Source organism: Dermacentor andersoni, chromosome 8, assembly GCF_023375885.2.
Source record: "Dermacentor andersoni chromosome 8, qqDerAnde1_hic_scaffold, whole genome shotgun sequence".
NCBI classification, from domain to species: domain Eukaryota; kingdom Metazoa; phylum Arthropoda; class Arachnida; order Ixodida; family Ixodidae; genus Dermacentor; species Dermacentor andersoni.
Window position 1 is genome coordinate 81,995,383 of NC_092821.1, and position 21,348 is coordinate 82,016,730.

General features: G+C 44.6%; 1 protein-coding gene across 2 annotated transcripts in view; it reads right to left on the reverse strand.

The window, feature by feature from the left end:
- Positions 1 to 17,397: 17,397 nt before the first annotated feature.
- LOC126538682 (cytochrome P450 3A14-like) overlaps positions 17,398 to 21,348 on the reverse strand; it is a 63,048-nt gene continuing 59,097 nt past the window's right edge. The window contains exons 13-15 of one of the 2 annotated variants that reach the window (XM_055074905.2): positions 21,177 to 21,335; positions 18,909 to 19,071; positions 17,398 to 17,595 (exon numbers count right to left, since the gene is read on the reverse strand). In XM_055074905.2, the coding sequence (XP_054930880.1) occupies positions 17,518 to 17,595; positions 18,909 to 19,071; positions 21,177 to 21,335 (400 nt within the window). In that variant the 3' untranslated portion in view covers positions 17,398 to 17,517. The remainder of the gene's footprint in view (positions 17,596 to 18,908; positions 19,072 to 21,176; positions 21,336 to 21,348) is intronic. The other variant, XM_055074906.2, reaches the window with a different exon arrangement.

Here is a 21,348-nt window from a genome sequence, read left to right on the forward strand (position 1 = left end):
AAGCAAAAAGAAACCAGGAACAATTGTGGAAAAAAAAAACATCGTGTTGGAGTAAGGGCGGGTAGGATCGGTAATTAAGCAATGTGGTTACTTAACATTTCGCGGAACCATTTACGGTCAGTGCATGAGACGATGTCTTCTGGAAGACTGTTCCAATGGGTTTTTGCGTCAGGAAAGAATGAAGTGTTCATGGCAGATGATCGGGTAATAATGCGTGTTATGGAACGAATGTAGCTTAAGCGGGAAAATGTACGTGAGGGTAGACTTACCAGGGAATAATCGAACGAATCTGTTCCTCGATTCGGTTCCTCGATTCTAGTCGATCATCCTCCGTTCGCGGCGGGCCTGTCCCGGTACGGATCACAGCCGCCAGCACGGATCGCTGGCGGCTGTGTCACCGAACCGTCGGTGGGAACAGACTCGTCGGTAGAGAATCGCAATATTTTCTTGCCACACTACAACGACACGACAACGGACGGGTGAACATAGCGGCGTTTTTGAGTCGACAGCCGGCCGCTTCGGTTATACAGGTAAAGTCGTCGTCCTGCGTGGTTTTGTCCCATTGTTCTCAACAGATATATGTATTTTACTTTCGAATTGAGTGATTATATTTCGACGAGTTATTAGTCACAACTGGAGTTGTGTGCGAAAAAATGTTGCCGTGGTTGAATCCGTTTGAACCAAGTTTGTCGAGCGATAGCACGGTATTTCTTCGGTTGTGAAAGGACACAGACGCTGCTCGGTGCCGTCAGCAACTAGCGTATCTACAATTGCACCACAAGACAGCCCACAGACGCTGCTCGGCGCGGCAGCAGCAGCGAGCGAACTGACCTTCATGCTGCGTTTCACTTCAGCGCGAACTAAGCGTTCGAAGCATAGCGCATGCTACCTGAAATCGGCGCACTTTGTCCACACCGCAGGTCGTTTCCATGATATGGGCGCTTACGCGGCATACGCAGCAGTGACCGGTAGTGGCAGGCTAATTCGCAGTTTGACATCGCTTGAGCTTGAAGGAGAAATTTACGGAACCAGGCGTTGTGAGGGTTTGTACCTGGAGTAGTGGAGCTATCGCTGTAAAATGTTTTTGGATAATATTTTCGGCGTCTGCTGTTTGGGATGAGCAGATGCGCCGTGGCGCTGCCCGACTTGTATGCTCATTTCAGATTTATTATTCTGATTATGCGAATTTTATGGACGGTTCTCGTACTCAAAAGCTCGAGAGTTCGTATTCCGAGTCGTGATGATGATGATGACCTTAACGTTTTTGACACATATTTCCTCACAGGGATGGCTTCCTTTTTATTACGTCGGCGTCAACGTCGTCAGGCCCACTTACTCATCCTCAACTTTATTTTTACCGTACGGCGCAATCTTAGAAAATCAAAACTCCGCGCCCTTGGGTATCGAACTCGGAAGCCTGCGTCAACGTGCTGTTTGGAGCAGCACACATTGAATATGCCCATTGAGTTGCCCAGTACCCACTAGCGATGGGCAATTTATTTTTTGGGAGTTGAGCACGTCCCGCAAATTTTCAGATTTCGAGATTAGATGTTCAGCGGGATTTTGCAGTTGGCACGTCGTGTTGAATCCCTGGAAGCAAGGCAATCAGCAGACAAATTTGGTCTCGAAACATGTTCTACTATGTGACTGCCGCTTCCTAGAAGCTGTCCACCGTTCACATTTACATCGCGCGAAAGTCTTGCAAGCTTTGTAATAGTTCATTGGTGCAAGAGTACAAGTTTATTATGATAGAGAAAGCCATAATGGTTGCTCTCAAAATAGACATGAAATAAAGTCCCGTACGTGACGCTTAAAAAGAGTGATCTCCGTGCCTAATTACAGTACAAATCAATCAATCAATCAATCAATCAATCAATCAATCAATCAATCAATCAATCAATCAATCAATCAATCAATCAATCAATCAATCAATCAATCAATCAATAAATAAATAAATAAATAAATAAATAAATAAATTCAGTTTATTCACCAGATAGCACTGGATGGCTACCTGTGCTAGAAGCTCTGTAGGCGGCTTAAGTCAATGCATTCAACATCCCCGAGCCTCATCGGTTGGATGTTTATGTGTAGGATTGCTGCCTTCGGAAGACACGTTCTGCGTTTCGAGTGTCAAGTCAATATGCACGGAAGCGATGCAACGATGCTGTGAAAGTCCAAGGCTGTCTTATCGCCACCCAGAGACCTAAGGCATTTGCATAACGTCCTACTATCTAACGCCGCTGTTCGACGCGCAAAATGGCTGCAGGGAAAGGAATATCACTATGCACACAACACACCCGAACGCTCGAAGCTGCCGCTGTTGCATCGCACGCACAGCGAGATAAAAAATAACCATGAAAAAGGACAGGCAGTTACAGCACGCTTGCATACAAGAGGCATGGCAGCATTGTTCTCGCATGCAGAAAATGACAGAAGCGAAAGGCAAAGGAAGTACTTATGCACAAAAGAACCAATGACAACATACTCTATAACAACATTAGAGGACACAGTCGGCGAGTGCATAACAAGTACTCGTTCTCACAAGGTAGATCTCTTTAATAAGATTAAACGCTAACAGCCACTGACAAAGTTCCACGAGGTTGGACGCAAGCTTCATGTCGTTTATTGTTTGCACAACCCGAAAAACGTTTCGCACTAGATTTATTGTGAGTTGAGTTGAGTTGTTGTAGGCTACTGGTGAGATTAGCCTTGCTTTTCGATCTTCCTTCATGACTCCGGCTTGAGCGACTGCAACATCACAATACTTCGTAAGTTGGGTTGCTTTTGTCACCACGGTGCCGAACAGAGATTTTTGATATCCCTCATTTACCCTCTACATCTCGGGATCATCCTAAAGTGATTAAGCTTCGGACTGAAGGGCGGAAAACGTGGGCTTTAGTAGACAAAGAGATAACGACCGAAAAGCGATGGAGCCTTCACGATCTACTAGTGCCGAAAATAGTGGAATGAAATGTTACCATTAATAAAATCCAATATAAAAACTTGATAAAACATCTATACAACAGCAAACACCTTGAGTAATGGTATGCGATTCCTTTCATTGTGATAATATCGCTGATTTGTCGCGTGAAAGAAATTGCAGTAATGGGCACAACGCACACAAAGAGGTCAACATGCTGTGCTCAGTATTACCGCATTTTCCGGGATATAGGCAACAGCTTGTGCCGGAGCACATTCGGGCTAAAAAAAAAAAAAAAGAGAAAACGTTATTCCTTTGATATATGGTTCCTACCCGCACTATAGTCGGCATTGAAGAATTACCGCTAGACATAAGTTCAATATAGTACGCAACTGGTCTGTAATTGACACCACTATGTCGGTTTCAACGCTGTACACTCTTTAGTTGATTTCGCTCTGTAATTGAGCACAATAAAATGTTGCAGGCATAGTCGGGCTTAGTTTTATTGAGTGCGTTTACTATCTTGAAAAATTATATGACGTACAGCGGCGCCCCAGACACAGCCCACACAACCATAAAAATTAAATGTATGCACTCCGTTTCACGACGGCATACATGTACTGCACCTACGTAGCTGCCAATAGCTACGGGTCAGGGAACCGTGCGCACAACGAAAAGGCGTACATAGAGCTGAAGACGTCGAGGTAATTCAAATGCTATGTCAAGCATTGCAGCAGACAATTGACACAATAATGATATACAGCCTACTGCAACATCTACAGCAATAGAAAACAATTACTGTGACAAAGAGCTGATAGATCTTGTTTTTACTCAAGAAGGTATATTTGGAGGGAAACTACAGATATTTCTGGCTTAAAAGAACTTTATGTGGGCCTAGTTGGTGCAAATTTTACAAATATTTTTAAAGCACAAGCAAGAGACAGGGCACAAAAGGATGGTCATACGCAGGACAAGCGCCTGTCCTGTGTATGATATTCCCTTTGTGCCGTGTCTCTTGTTGGCGCTTTACAATACGGAGACTTCTTTATTTAACATTCTCCTTTCCTGCTTATGCTTATAGACAGCGCTTTCTTTATCTTAACAAACGCGGTCAGGAATGTTTTCATAATTTGCCAGCTTTTCCGGGTATATAAATTGATTTGTACGAACGACCAATGCTTGTGTACGCATAATACCCTTTCAAGCAATATTTCAAAAGTGGAGACGATGAGGGATTTTGCATAAAAAATGAATGGCGTAGGCGAAATTACTTTTCTGTGTTTATTTACTATATTATCAACAAATAACTATGTGCAGCTTACCAATTCACGTAAGTGTCGACAGACATATGCAATGTGCCCAAGTCAATTACTAATAATTTCCAGAAAAAGATTACAGCTGCTAAGTGGATCAGCCATTGCTACTCACATAATTATGTTTACTGGTAGGGTTGATGCTTGGTGTGTATCATGAAGTGCCGCACGTGTTATAATTTTTTCATATGTTCTATGAAGCGTTGTGATCTGCATTGTGTAATTTGTCACAACGGCATTGCTGCATTCGATGTATTCGTGAGCCGATACTGGGGCCTTTGTACCTTCTTGAGGGTCAACGTTCTGGTGAGATTATTGTCCTTACAGTCATCGTCATGCAGCCGGTATCTGACCAAATGTTCCTGTTCGCTTGCTTAATGCTAAGATTAAGTACACATTACCTGACGCGCAAATTTTTGCAAAGCTTTCCATCGTGCGGAATCTCTTTACCTCGAGTGTTTGTTTCAGTTAATATTTTATGCTTCTCTAAGCCTTGTATGTTTGAGATGTTTATAATTCACTGAAAGGAATTTTCTGTTTCTTTTTTTTGGGGGGAGGAAACAAGTACCCTAGCACCTAGGCTATGTAAGTGATATGATTTTCTTCACATTCGTACCCGCCGTGGTTGCTCAGTGGCTATGGTGTTGGGCTGCTGAGCACGAGGTCGCGGGATCGAATCCTGGCCACGGCGGCCGCATTTCGATGGGGGCGAAATGCGAAAACACCCGTGTGCTCAGATTTAGGTGCACGTTAAAGAACCCCAGGTGGTCAAAATTTCCGGAGTCCTCCACTACGGCGTGCCTCATAATCAGAAAGTGGTTTTGGCACGTAAAACCCCAAATATTATTATTATTCACATTCGTGTCGCCCTTTATTGCTGAATCACTTTGTATCAAGGAGTTTTACACTATGTAAAGCATTATTTTGCTTTTGGCTCAAGCCCCTCGACAACTGTGTGTGTGAGAGAGAGGGAAGTGGGGGTCTTTTTATAACAAAAATAGAAATTTTTGCCGGCGCGTATAGAACTACAGGCATGGTACTCTGTTTCTTTTTTAATGCAGTGTAGCTCACCTTAAACTTCATGAGTGCCAGTTTTCGTTGTAGCATGAAGGTCCTTGCACTTCCCACGATCGAGTCGTACGTGTCGCTGACAGTGCGACGGTCGCTGTTGTTGGGATTTGCGCAGCTCGGGCTGCTGTTTGTGATCATAAGGTGTTTTTACGGTCCTTGCGCAATGCCCTCACGGCCTCATACTTGGACTTGATTTTCTTTCTGCCAATTCCGCTCTGATTGATTGCTCCGTCAGTATCCTCCGCTTTGAATTGCCTCGCCTCTGTTAACCCAGCGGCCAACCTCCTTCGCCTCGCTTACATTGCAGCGATTTTGTAAGCCTATTTCTAAAACCTTGACGTATGTCGAATTATCATATTTGCCAGCTGTTCCAGATGGCGACTGCTAGTGACGCTTCTTACTGACGTCCTGCTCACGCACGATGTCGCTGAACCCTACACGGTACTGAGCATTATGGCAAACAGAACCCGCCTTCGAGTTGAGAATTTCGGCTTCTTCAAGCAAGCACTGCCAGGAGCTTCCAGAAGGGCTTTCAGTCGCCCACCTTTGCTTCCTGCATGATTTTCAGCTAGAAGCTTTTGCAGTGTATGCTACATGTCTTCCGAAGAGCACTCCGACGCTGACAACTTGTGGCAGCCGCGAAATTCGCAGCATGATGGCTAATGGCCTTCCGAATGAGCACACTGACACCCTCAGACATATTCTCGAGTCCAATCGAGACATTTTCGATTTCTGTAATGGGCCTTTGGGCTAGACGTCCGTTGTCGCGCATCGCCTAACACAGGCTATGTCAGCCCTGTTCGCCGACGCCCCTATTGAGTGCCTACGTCTGAGCGAAGCGTCATCCAGCAGCAATTCACCAAGATGCTTGCGAATGGCATTATCGCGCCATTAGCAAGCAGTAGCAACAGGGCGCCGTCCTGTTGCTACTGGTAAATGGGGTCAGCGCAGTTCCTATTGAAAGAGCTGAAAACATCCAAGTCACCTTATGCTTTGTCATTTAAAAACGCCTACCTGATGGCTTTATGAAGGTGATGCGGTAATATTAAGTTTATAGAAAGCGCTTGCTAAGTGCGAGACTTATCTATATCACGATGTATGCATTCATGCAATAATGGATGACGTGAGCTTTGGCTTCGAATCTGTTTTTTCTATGCCTATTAGTTCCGTACAGTTTAGGTTTGACATGTGATCGCGCGTCAACATCGGATGCTATGGCACGTTCGTGCCTTTTGTGCCACCCAAGGCCTGAAGTGCTCCGGCATATACCTTCACGTGTAAGAAAACGAATATATCTTCTTGTTCAGAACATCACGCGAGTACAAAGCTCTTGTGATGCATCACAATCGTTTGAGAGGCGTCACAGTAGAGAATTTTTAACGTGTGGAGCGGTGTTCTTATTTGCAGCTTTCCCTTCAGTAGGAAATTGCTGGACAGGCAGAGCAGCGCACCGGAATTGTACTGGCGAATCCACAAGCAAGTCATAGGATCGGTTTAATTCCATGCTTCTACAAAGGTCACAGCAGAAAAACAACGTAATTCCAAGTATTTCTGTGCCACGAAGCAATCAAGGGGCGAGTGCCTAATACGGACGAAATCGAGTGCATGGACCCACATTTTGATAGCGTAGGCGTTTTAATAACTGTGCAATATTTTCAACACTTCCTTGCATGTCATTTCATGTAGCATATTTTTTTTCTGGTCACAAATGTGTGCAGCAAATCTATTTGCATGATCGACTCCGGGCCTGTGGGCCCATTCGCTTGCACTTGATGCCGAGTCTATTACATGCATCCATAAACTGCAGACATACACATCAGATTCCTAAGAGCATATTCATAATTAACATATTTTAGACAACACGCATATATGCAATACTGATATAATCTCAAATACCACTAAGCAGCTGAGACAAATTTGTGTTGAGTATACTCGCAGGTAATATACGTAGATCATGTCGACAGCTCCAGCTCATTTACCTTCAACCAGTGTGTACAAGGGGTATGCAAAAATAACTTTTTTCTTGCACACCGATTATTTTACTGTATAAGGAAGACAGCCTACCACGTTAGTGTAACTTATAGGGCCGTATAACGTAAAACTACTCCAATATGTTTTTATTCTGATCTCCTGACGTCAAATTTGCGAAACCGCCGACGCAAGCATCGGGTGGTCAACCGCAGGGTTGTCTGAACAGACCAATCAAACGCTCTCCTCTTTCATAGGAGGCCACTTTCATTTGCTTTAAAAACGAATAACATTGCCTACACTGAGGAGCTTGACTTATCGAATTGGCTCCAAGAGGCAAGGAGTACGCTCAAGTGGAGAGGGACGGTGGGGCCGAGCCAGTGCACTGAAAATAGATAACCGGATGGAGAGGGTGGTGCCGGCGTCAGCGATTGGTCCACTTTCTCTTACTTAGCTTGCGGTGTTTCGCCGACAATCGCGGATGCATGCAACGGAAGCTTAAGAATGAAGCTAAAACGGATCCTCAGCAAAGAAGAATTGGCAGAACGAGGTTGTAAACGTGCCGAAAGTTCTCCAAAACGTTACACGGCTAAGCAAAAGGTTTTATTACACGCAAATAAAGCCATGCTATCCGGCAGGTGCGAGTAGCCAGTGCCTTAGCGGTCGGCGGCAGCCATCTTTTACTCCTTTCGGAACCGGGCAGCCTGCGGCTATTCAAAAGAAAATTCAGCTTTGTTCCGCATATTAATGTATCGTTAACGCGTACACATCACTTTGACGCCGTGAGTTTTTGCGGTTTTGTGACGTCGCGCGACAGGCAGGTGAAGTGGGTGCAGCCCGAAAACTTTTGACCAATAGCCGAGGGCTAATGGCGAAAAGGCGCCGAATGAGGAATAACTACTTTTTCTTTGTTTGGTCCAATTATGCATAATTAGTGTGTTCACGTCATATCAGATGGGAACTAACGCGGTTTTCGTTACGTGGGGGTGGTCCAAAATAAGTTTTTGACCAATCGCGGAAGGCTGATTGCAGAATTGCAATAGAGAAGTTTGGAATAGTTTTACGTTATAGCGCCCATGTTGTACATCACACTATTATGTGCTTTAATTTACCAAGTGGGATAAGTTACTTTTATGGCTCATTCAGTCAAATCGCACTGCAAGCTGCATTCATCAATCTTCTATTAGATTTTGCAAGTGTTTAACGAAATATGTTTCCCTGTTATGCAGATATGCAATGGCAAGCCGTTCTGCGTGTTCCAAAGGTAAAGTTTAAGGTCTACATTAAAGAAGACATTTCTAGTCTGAAACAACAGGCAAACATGGTATCGTATGAGAAGCCCAAGGTACAGAAATTATGAGAAGTGTCGAATGATTTTACGGAAAGAATGGTATTTGAAAATGCAAGGCTCTTTAGTGGAGGTCAAGCAAGTCAATACAGGTATAATATTCTGCAAAATTAGGCGAGTAATGGGATAGCAAATAATGGATCAGGAAATGCGTTGTTTTTCTGCAAAACCAAAGCTGATAATTGTCATTACATGAATCACTTTATCATCATGAGACTTCTGCTTGATAAATTCACAAACAAACGAAAAAACAAGTCATGCAGAAATAAAAAGCAATTTAATGATGCTCTCTCCTGACTGGGATAGATAAAAAGAAACGGATCACATCTATTGTGGACATATCGGTCACCTTGTGAAACACCAAAGGAAAAATTCAGTTTCCGGCTATGGCACTTGCCACATAGATGTGGGAAGCCTTGCACCAATAGTGATATTTACCTTTGCATTTAGAAATTGAAAGCATTCACGCAGACAAGGATGATTATTTATATTTTTGGCTACCGCTTGAAATGCCTCCACGAAGTGTTACAATGCTGCATGCAGCCTTAATAAGGATCTCACAGCAACACGTACCTGCAGGTAAAAAGCTAAAGCAGTCAAAGTGCTGGTGTATTCTGGACATTACCTTTGAAATCTTTTAGGCAAGAACAGCGCAAGAAGCAAACATAAGAACTGAATTTATTTCCATAATTCCCCGTTTGAAGGGCTTTTTCTTTTTGCTTAGACAATGCCTACGCCAAGCCACATCAGATCCCTCGTGCAGACTCCACAAGCCAAGAAGCCGTGGAGGCAAATGCAGGTAAGAGGCAAGAAGCAATAGCACTGGTATTAAGATTGATCTAATTTCTTTCTTTTTCTTACGTTGTCGGGCCCTTGGGCCCTCTCTGCAGCGCGCACGGGGGAAGCCTTTGAAACGCGCGCCACAACGGCACTCGTCGCATGGAGCATGCGCACCGGTCGCGTATCGTAAGAACTCGCGCGGGGACTGTCGGGAAGGCGGCTGCCCGATAAGAAGGCAGCGGAGACGGGACTCGGGGCTTTTCTTGCGGGGACGCGGGCCTGGGGAGGCGCTGGTGGGGCGTGGCGCGTCTAGGTTTCTTTCCGAGCGTGCTGCAGAGCAGGGGGGAAGAGCGTTTTTGCATTGTGTCCGCATGAAAGAGTGCTCTTGTTGTTCGCTTTTGGGACTGTGTCTGTGCGCCTGGTTTGGTGCTTGCTTGCTCTGTGCGCTTTATGCATTCTGTTATCGCCCGAAAGATTGTGTTGGTTGATGGTATGTAACGGCCGTTCTTTCGTCGCTCCCTTTGGCTTGTATATTTTGTTGCCTCGCTGTTCTGCTGCTTGCTCCTTTGCCTTGTTCTTTTCTGTTATTGACCGCGAGGCTGCGGTAATTGTTTGAGTGTTTCATTATCATAAATTAAAGCGGTTTTTGTTCTTTGCGCCGTTGGCCCTTTGTCGTGCTGGTCGCGGCTCGCGGACCCCCTGAGCGAAGGCGAGTGGCCTTCAACGTTTAGGCAGCCAGCACACCTCGAACAGCCACCTTGACTGCGTGTGTGTCACCCTAGTCTCCAAGTAGCATTTGAGGGAAAGCGACAGGCAATGTAAACAGCCACTTTTCCATGTAAACGATACTGTTTCTCTCAGATGACTCCTACGCATCGCCACGCCAGCTCACCTGTGCAGACTACACCAACAAAGATGCCACGGAGGCACGTGCATGTCAGAGGCAAGAAGCTGTGGCATTGGTGTTGACATTCACCCAATTTCTTTCCTTTTCTTACGCTGAGGCAGTCAGCACACCTGGAATAGCCACCTTGACTGCGGGTGTGTCAGGAGATTCCTGTTGCACATATGCTCATAATAAACTTCAGTAAACTGGAACTTGATAATAAACTTGAAGGCAAATGGGACATTGATGCATTGCTTTTTTGAACATTTAGTGTACACATACAATATATGTTATACTTTTCAGTGCTACAGGGCGTATTTTGAAGCTTCCATCTATATTTTTCACCTTTCATTAAGTAAGTGTTGTGTGGCCCTCAATGCTGCAGTTCATGTTGTAGCAGCTGCTTTGTCTGTGTATTGCAAACAGGATTAAGCTTGTGATATCCACGTGTGCAAAAGGCCAATGCTTCTCTCCCATATACAAAATAAGGTTCTATGGAGTTTTCAGTGTTATAATAAAAAATAAAATAAACAATTCCATCGTGGAATTGTGTTTATTACAGTAGTACCTACGACAGTTATTGACAAGTTGACAACTTGAACTGGTCAATCCGTCATGGGAAGGAACTGTATGTATACATAAAGAAAAAAGGGGTATGTGTGTGTGTTTGTAGGGGAGAGGAGGTATAGGATTAGGGCGGTACGAAAAAACGTACCAACACTGCTCTCTGGACCCATTGTTTTAAGGTACCGTTACAAAGCGTATTATGCATAAAGTTCATACAACTAACTCTTGTATTACTACATACGCCTTACGAGGCGAGCTACATATACCACGACTCGCATTCGCGACTGCACCGGATGCCCTCCATATTATTCTGGTTAATCATGCTCCCTGCACCGAGGCAAAAAAAAAAAAAAATCATGGGCGCAGGTGCCTTTAAAGTATCTCGACCACGCGAAGCACGGCTGTGCGTGCCAGGGTAGCTGTCCGTGCGAACACTCCCTGGCACACACCTGCCTCGGCGGCCCCAACCTACGTACCGCTCTGCTTCGAGCTTTGGTCCCTTAGGTGCCCTGGAGTTCTTGCGCCGCCTGCTTTATAATAATCTCAGGCGCTCTCTCGAGACTTCCGTTTGTCGGTTACATGTGTCCTACAGCTAGATCAGTGCCTGTAAAAAAAAGACGATGTATAATTGCGACGAGAAAAGCGCCCCGCAACGAAAAAAGCGCATACCGGCTTCCGCAACATACCGCGCCCGTGCGAAAAGAATTACGGAACGCCAATGAAGAATTTGACCACAGCTTCGAGGTCCTAACTCGTAACCTCGTCGAGTGACACTCCTGCAACAGGCGTGACCGCTGGAAACCGCATACCGCCGAAAACTTCAACAGGATCATCCTTCGGTTGCATAACCGTCACCTGCACGGCCAACATGGAGCGCACCCACACCATCCCTCAATATAGAATGAAGTACCTATGTATAAAGCCCAAACAGACGGCTGCACGCACACCACATCACCACCCTACAAGCGAGACGCCATGCTGCTATGCTGCTACGGTTTCCAGAATAAAACCGACTACTGTCGCCAAGTCTAGCAAGCGTCTCAGGAGCTGGCAACCTCAGCGCGTAGCAACATGGCGGCGCTCTCGCGGTTCCCGATTTCAATGCATGGGCCCTATTGGTTGCTTGTCCTCTAGAGTCAGTGTAGTAACTCTATGCGCGAGAAAGACGCCGATACGTTCACATCACAGTGGGCAACAGCCGCTCCTGTAAGGTCTCGTAGAGAGATGAACGGGCGTTTACCATATGAGGACACATTGGCGGCCGGCCAAATGAGCAGTGAAAAAATATACAAATACAAATGAACAGCAACATGTCTAACGTATAGAATTTTAGAATTTTGATATACGGTTATGTGACACTTTGACGGAACTGTAGCTTGATTATTGTTATTTCCACTCTATGGATGGATGCCATAATCAAAGGTGCTCCAGCTTCAGCGAAAAATGAGCGCAGTCATATCTCCTTTACATTGCGTAGCTCTCAAGAAGCATGTCGGGAAGAGTATCACCGATGCGGTCTTTTTGTATAACGGTCGTGTCGCGCTTTGTTTCATCGCTTTAACCATGTTTTAACGCTCTCCGATTTGGTGGCGTGCGCTTACCAAGCGTGTTTGTACGTGAGTTGCTCGTGACGCGTGGTACAGTTACCAAAAAGATTCCCAAAGGTGCGCCAGCCGCTGAAAAGAAGCACTGTCGCCGTGGAGCAGCGACATGTTTGGCGCGCTGCGGGCTCGCTGCAAGGAGCCGCATTGCCGAGGGATAATGATAAAAGTTCTTCGCTTACCTGAGTGTGGTGAGCATCACTTATGTTGCGACTTCTGTAACGAATACCGAAGACAGCAATAAATGTGACCCAGGTAAGCAATGCTTCTTGTTCAATTATTTATTTGCTGGGGTGTGTGTGTTTCGTATGTTTGACCGTCAATTAGTGATCACGCTTACGCTAATCAGTTTTATTGAAGCTAACTACTTGCTCGCTTCATAAACACAGTTTTCTTTCAAATCCCTATGAGTCACCGTGTTGGTTATTCTTAAACCTCGAGCATATGTTGCGCTTTTGTCCGTAAGCACAACATTCGACCTTATGCACCGAACTGGTGTTTTGTGCTGATATGGTCATATGTTTACAAATGAATTGTAAGCTATCCTTAATAAAGAATAATAATTGCAGTATGGGAGAGGCCTTTGCCCTGCAGTGGGCGTAACTAGGCTGATGATGATGATGATGAGTTTGTAATCACTTGATATCGGGTTTTTACTGTTAAACTGTCGCATTCTTGCGGTGTTGTTTTTTGCGCTCGAGTGGAGTACGAACTGACTTGGGAATTGATTTGCGCTATTATTTTATTTGATTAATAATTTTTTTAATATATAACCCTGAATTTTATTCTTACAGAAATTTTCTTGATAGAACATGCTTAAATTTTGCGTGTTTAATTATATGTTCCGTGGCAATGTTTTATTTGTTTGTGGTTATGCTTCCTTCATTACATGTTGATAGCTGTTTGCAGTGCGACTTAAGCAAGTAAATTTAAGATGTTAAGATTACTATTCTGTTCTTGTAGGCTCCACTGCCCCTCAAGGAGATCGGAGAATTAACAACTTACATACTGGCCGCAAACAGACATGATTGTGCTCTCAACAGGGCTGAGATCGTCTTTCTTATGATAGTCTAAAACTTGTATGTATGTGTATTTAGACATATTTTACACGGACCATTAACATTTATGTCTATTTGCATCATTCCTGGTGCTGCTGTAGCAGTAAATGTGTGCTGCCACGCAGCGCTGTGCTCGAAGCTTTTTTTCGTTATTGCTTCATGGCTGTGATGAAAAGAGAGAGCAATCTTGAGGTCCCAAACTGTCCGCGTACAAGCGAATGTAGCATCTATAGATGGTATAGGTGTCCCGTTAGTGTCACATGGCCTTCTGTGATCCTGATACATTATCTCACTAAAACACAACGAAAAGCTCCTATCATGCTTAGACGATAGCCTGTTTAAGAAGATCAGCGTGTTTTAAAGTAGACTTTGAGAGTGAATACTTGTGGTGCCAGCAATAGAAATGTATATAACAACGTGATCAAGCTCAGCAGCCTTGATTTTGTATTTGCAATATGAGCATTTAATTTAAATACCTACAGATGTTAACTAGCGAGCTATACTTTATTTAAGGTGATAGTTGATATTTGTGGTGGAGTGTGGGTGTTCATACAAGTGCCACAATTCAAGCATGATGATCTTACTATTTTACATTGCTACACATTTGTCAGTATGTTTGAAATATTCGTCTGACATATTTGCTAAGATTTTAGTGTTAGCTCACATGTATGCAAGCATCGCTTCTACTACTTGCGCGAACATGTGTAGACGTGTAATTACAACATTTGTTTTAATTTTATTCTGGCTCAATTACAGCATGAAAGGCTCCTTTTTTCTCTGCCTACCGATTTCCCTATAATACTGACCTGGAAGCGCTGCACATGGCTCTATGGTAGTCTTTCTTTTTTGAGATGTTACCCGTAACTAAACAGTTATAATCTTGTATTTTTGCATTTGCTATATTGTATTTGGAGTGTCTTTGGAGCCATATTCTTAATGTACACCAGCGTGTGCAACAATACTTGTGTGGTCTTCAAAGGTGATATAATAACAATTGTCCCGTTCCTGTTGTAGTGCCTGTAACGTCATGGTGAAGTTCAAATTTCCTGGTTTTCTTGTTTGGTAACCACAACGTAAGCCTATATAGACAGTTAACATTTCACTGATGTCATGTATACATCATAGTGTAATATGATGCAAATGTTACTACTTTTGAGAGATACTTATTGCTCACATGCACAGAGAAAGAGCTTCCTCCAGTACTTACATGAGAACTTTAATTTGAAAATTTGTTTTTAATGGTATCATTGTTCAGTCGAAGGCTGCAAGACTTGTTTTTGGTCTTGATGCCAATTTACATTTACATTGGATTTGAAGCATGCATGGCCTATGGTCCAGTCTTCTTTTTTTAGGTGTCACCTATAGCCGAAACTTTGTATAGTTTTTGCATCTGCTACATTGCATTGAGAGTGCCTTTATTGTCCTGCTCTAAAGCTGCACATGATCTGTAAAGCTTTTTTTTTCTGCAGTGTCCAAGGTGGATCTGAACACAAGCGTCCAATTCATGTTTTAGTGCTCGCAATCTGACATACTTAACCTTTGCCTTGTTTTCTTGTTTCCTGACTGCAATACAAACTTTTACATGCACATGGAACACGGATTTAATGATGACATGCATGAATCAAACACCGTGGTATAATACAAGTGATTTTCTGTGATATTATGCAAGTGACACTATTCTTTTGAAGTTTCAAATCTAGTCATGTGCCAGTAAAGCCTGCTGTGTTTGTGATGTGTCCTATGTTATATGTTCAAATAAATATATTGCCTTCTAAAGAACCTTACACTAGGTGTGGAACTGTCAGTTTATACTCGAATTATTTATACAAGCTAACTGTGCCTCCTCCTCAGGCCTTCATATTGTGTTTTGAACCGCATTGTTGGGAACTTACCGTTACATATTTGCTCAAATGTTGAGCAATAGACAATCTCACGAGGAATGTCATTTCGTCACAAATCCGAAGGAATACTAGTAGTGGACTTTGAAGGCAGAAATACAACGATTTAAGTGACTTAGATGGAAGTACGCTTTTGTTACCCCATTCAGTTGAGCGGTGTTCTTGTAGAGAATTTTATATGGGCCCCGGTCTTTACATGGTCCGCCGGGCCGGGTGCGGCCTAGCAACGGGGACGCGTAACATTTGGGTTTTGTACCACAAAGGCCAAATCCGCGCACGCTACAACCAGCCAGCTGTCGCCAAACAACAGAGGTGCGTCATTTCCTTCTTTAGCCATTCTCTCTGCTTCCACCTCATTTTTTCTTGCGCGCTTCTTTCCGCGGCCGGATTAAGCTGACTACAACCGTGCGCGGAGAAATGTGAGCCCTCGCGGAGGACGCCACTCGGCCAGTCCTTTTCGGACACTGTCTCTTAACGCGCTTGCGCTTAGAAATAGTTCACCTGTCCACCTCGTCTGGTTTCCGCAGCAAAGGGTGTTCCTGTGTCTCCCAGCCTAAGCAAAAAAAAAAAGGAACTCGTTTTGCTGGCAACTTAGAACTACACAAGCAGTAGCATCCCCTCTTCGACTGCAGGGATATCTAGTCAAAAAATGATCTATACCCTTCAACAAGCGCAATAAAGATCAGCGCGTAAGAACAGATCTTTACTTACGAATGTCATAGTCAGTGGCAGACGCATACTCTTTTTGGATACACTTTATAACTTTTAAGCAATAAATGAAGGAAATTTTTCCTTTGCGCATTAACAACGTCAAGTGTTCAGACCTTTGACCCGTGCTGTTGCTGTTTTTCTCCTCTGGCGCATGCATTTACGTTTACTGTGTGGATTCTTCCAAAGGTATCATTCAGCATGCTAAAATTAAAAAAGAAAATCAGTGAGCTGAAATTTGTTTTTTTTTTTCATTTTCGCATGCTAAACGATACCTTAGGAGCAAGCCACCGAGTAAACACAAATAAATGTGCAGGAGGAGAAAAACTGCAACAGCGCGAACCAAAGGTCGGAACACTTGACATTGGCAAAGCGAAAATTTGCCTCATTTATTGCTGAGCAGCTGCACAATTGTAACCCAAAATAATACGAGTCTGTCGCTTACAATATACTATTGGAAAGTAAACAAATTTCTGTGGCTCCCGCGCTCACCTTTGCTGTGCATTTTTGGGGAGTAGGTGGCATTTTATGTCTTTACAACCTTGGGGTCGAACAGGAGATGTTGCGGGGCGCGTAAGGTCTAAGTTGCCTGCAAAACGCAATTTTTTATTTTTTTTCTTAGGCTGAGAGGGACGCAGGGAGACCCTTTGCCCTGAAAACCGCACGAAGTGGACACGTGAACTATTTCGAAGCGCAAGCGCGTGTAAAGACAGCGTCAGAAAAGGACTGGCCGAGTGGCCTCCTCCGCGAAGGCTCAGATTTCACCGCGCATGGTTGTCTGCTGCCTAATACGGCCGCCGAAAGAGGGGCGTAAAAAGAAGAGGCTCAAGTGGAAAGAAGCGCGAAAGAAGGAAGAGAGGCACTTCTGTTGCTAGGCAACAACTGCCCGGGCGGAGCATGCGCAAAGCAACGGGCTTTTATGAACATACCGCAGAAAGAAGCCCGAAAGAAAGAAGAGCCGCGTCCCCGTTGCTAGGCGACACCGGCTCTACAGAGCATGCGCAGCGCTCTATATTTAGGCGAAGGCGCTCAAGACTGTATGCCTATACTAAAGATTAAAGTGCTAAGTGTTATTGTAACCTCTAGTTAAGTGCATGCCTACTTACCTTTAATAGAGGTTAACTTTTGTAAAGGTTAACGCCAAACTTATAAACGCAAGGTGAGCAAATTTGTTAGAATATATCCCTTTAATAAACGTTACCGTGCTAAGAGTGTAGATACATTGGGGAGTATTTTTATCGCGACCGTTAGTAGAAAATGACGCATGACCTTGATCAGGTTCGGTTAAATGATACGTGTTTGTATTTTTCGCTACATTTGTTTCTTTACATAAAACACGTCTGCACACAAGTGCCATGCTCCGGGCTTCTCTTTTAAGAGTTCTGCTGATTGTCCTTTTTCACAACTTGTATAACTTGAGCCAGGGTCCGTTCTCTGGCGCAGACATCATGGCGTAGCCACCCATTTTCATTTCGCCCTGCGAAAAAGGACATGTAAAGACCGATGCACTGTTACAAACGAACAAAAAGATCAGCAGCAGCTTAAATTACATTGCTATCATTGTCTGATTCGTTTTGAATGGAACTGGGTTCCGGTAGATCAACGGATTTTACGACGCCAGGCTAAGAACTAGAGAATGCCTCTCCAGCCAGAATACGTCTTTCAGTAGAAGTCCGACAGTCTTTTCTACACATGCACGTAGATGCGTTCGTGCGTCTGTGTATTTGTGTGTTCAAGAAGTTCATGATATGTTGTAATAATATAAATATGGTTGGAAGACTACTTCGTTTTTCTGCATACTCCTGTTTTGGTCGTGGTTGTACATCGAAGTTAGAAATGTGTATCATCTAATGCTTTGCCGAATAAAACCCATTCTACTTGTTCGAAGCTCCACTTGTGTCACACCCCATTTCTTTGAAGAGCGTCGCACAGCCTATTATTTCCATTCTTCTTCAACTGCATCACCCAGAAAAACAGGATAATGTGTCTTCGAGCGAATGCATACCTATGCATACTCTGTTATGACTACATATTGAATTGGTTTATTAATAAGTATTCTTCTTCGATGTTGACAACAGTGCTTGAACAAGGAATGTAATTGAAGCCAACTTTTCCATAAGTTGGCTTGTCTTCAGCAGGGCTGCCATGACGAGGATAGGCGTTCGTGTCCAAACGTTTGTTTCACATACTCTCCTTGTTTAATCACTGTTCCCTACTTCAAGTCTCCATTTTACAGCGAAGCTGTATACCTCTACCCTCCAAGGAAATTTTCGTGTCGTTGAAAACAAAAAAAAAACTTCTGAGCCGATCCCGAAGATAGCGCAATACCGGGCCGATCCACGGCGGACGTGAAGCAGACATTACGCACTCCCCATACGTGGGCCGATCCCGAAGATCGTGCAATGCCGGCCCGACTCGCGGCGGAGGTGAAGCAGGCGTAAACTACTCCCCATACGTGGGCCGATCCCGAAGATAGTGAAACGCAGGGCCAACCCGCATTGGAGGTGGAGTTCGCCATTAAGGGGCCCAGATACACAGCTCTGCTGGTCATCCTTCTTCACAGAGTGGAGGGCGCTGGGATTTTTTTCAGTTTACCTCTATTTTGCTTATATCTCTACTGTAGTTACGTTGGGGCCAAGTATAGTTGCCGACTACTAGAACGCTGATGGTTTCAATGTTGGCGTTCTTAAGGCTACTTGACACCTTTACCGGTACCGGCAAAGCCATATCTGAATCTATAACCAGCACCGGAGGCCGCCGAGACGAACATTTGTTAGACTGTTAACTTACCTTCTGAGATTCACCAAGTTCGACCCGATAGCGCTGGACAAGTCTGGCGAGTGTGTAGCGTATCTCCAAGCGGGCCATCTGGAACCCCACGCAGTGCCGCGGCCCCAAGCCGAAGGGTTGAAAGGCCATCTTGTGGATGGAAGGCTGATTCTCTGGGCTGAACCTGCAGACATTGTATGAATGATCTCCAAAGGTAGTGAAAAATTTTAAAGGCATGTTCGGAGCGGGCAAGCGTTATTGTCGGAGAACGCCGCTCTTCATCCTAGAACAGTGACTCGACATTTCGTGGTCAAAATGGAAGCGCCGCCACCGGAATAGCGTGGCAACAACGCGACAATACGCGCGTGCCAAAGGATCTCAGAAGTTGTTCAGAATCATATCAGGGCCACTTCACCAATTTTGGCAAAACATTCTGGTCTGCTCCGTGAAGTTATCTCAGTTTGACAGGTGCTTTAAAATTCCATGCAACAAATAAAAAAAAAGTTGGACGCAGCGTCGCGCTGAAATATTGAACCCTGTTCATCAGTGTACGAGGAAGGATTAATGAGAACAGCAACCAATCACGGGACCCTTCACGTGATGCCAAGCGCTCGTTTCTAGTAACCCTGAGCTGCTGCGCTGGGCTCACCGTCTGCAGCTGCCCCGTATGAAAGCGGGAATGTGTGGCTGTTGCGGACAGCGACAGTGTGGCCTGGTATCTAGACAGATAATTAAAGGTCTCAAACGCGACGACCAGAAGGCGAGTGGCAAGGCTGGAAAAAGCGGAGGCAACTCCGCTGGCCTTCGGTATAGTGAGCGTAACTGCGAACGAAACAACGCCCTCACATGTCGAAAAGCACGACGTGCTACTCCAGGACTCAAAGTGTAACCTGCACGTTGAGCGAGGGTAAGCGGGGGCATAACGGTGGCAGATGGGGTTTCCTCGCAAAGGCTGACTATCTGACGTCATGCTCTACTCTGAGTTTATTTAGTAATTTTCAAATTGTCATTAAAACCAGTGGCCTGAACTTCTGTCTCACAATTCATACTTCTTTCACTGTAGAAAGCGCAGAAAATATTTCCCCGTTGGCACCCCGAATCGTGTCAAAACACTTGAATCGAAGTCAAAACATTGTTCGCAGTAAATTTTCTGTCTCAATTCAAAATTTCAATTCAAAATATGGAGACGAATTTCCAGAGCTCTTCGTTCATTAGTGCTGTTTCGCATTTGCCCACTCCACTCGCTAATGTGTTCAATTCGACAACTGGATGTCAAGACCAAGCACAACCACATCTAGCTTAACAACACAAGCTTTTTTTTTTCCTATTAAGAAGGCCGCGGTTATTTAGCCGGAACTTTAAATACTCGCTAATGATTACTCACTCCAGAAGACAGTTTTATGCTTTTTCATGAAATATTTGGACAGGCAAAGTAATCAGGATTCATTATGCATTACGTTGTCTACCACACTGCTGTTGTTCTCTTCTTGATCGAAGGGGTACATCATCGAAAGATATATGGAACATGGTATTTTGTTCCATAAAAGAGCCACAAAAACAACATCACATTTTGGAAAACATGTGTATTACCTGTCTGGTAGCATCAATATTTTCCTTTCTTACGTTTCTTTAGCCAACTCTCGGCCTTGTTTTTCAAAGTAACTATAAGCAGGCCACAAACCAAATGTACTTGTCGTGCACTACGGTACATTCCGTTAATCGGCTTTCCTGAGCACGTACCAGTATTTTGTGGCTGAGTTTAATTCAGAGCTTTGAGGAGGGAAATATGGGTTTTATCACTTGCACATCATATCACATTTTCACTTTAGTATTGCTAGTTCAAGAATGATTGTCGAGACAAAAAAAAAAAAGAAAGATTATCGAGCGTATGCGGCTTGCACCGTCATCAGCGATAGTAAGCAGGCCATCGGCAATTTCGCCCGTTGTAAAATTTCCGAACAGGCGTACCATGTCCTTACTCTGCGCCCCCTAAGCAGCTGGAAAACCCTCGTGTAAACGCCCGCACACGCGGCTGTGCCCGGCAACGCGTCGGCTCACAGTTTGGCTCGAGATCTCGCGCGCCGAGCTTCGTCCGCGGATGCGGACAGCGTGAACGAGGAGGAGACACGAGGAACCCTGCGAGACTTACCACGGAATAGCCCATAGGTATCGCTTGAGGCGTCGCGCGCTCCCACCATCGGCCAAGAAACTCGATAAAACGCAAGCTGTCGCGTTTAGGCGACTCCAGACAAACACATACCCGCACAAAATTATGGGGTTTTTACTTACCAAAACCACTTCCTGATTATGAGGCATGCCGTAGTGGAGGATTCCGGAAATGTCGACCCCCTGGGTTTCTTTAACGTGCACCTAAATCTAAGTACACGGGTGTTTTCACATTCCGCCCCCATCGAAATGCGGCCGCCGTGGCCGGGAACATACCCGCACCTAAAGTACATAA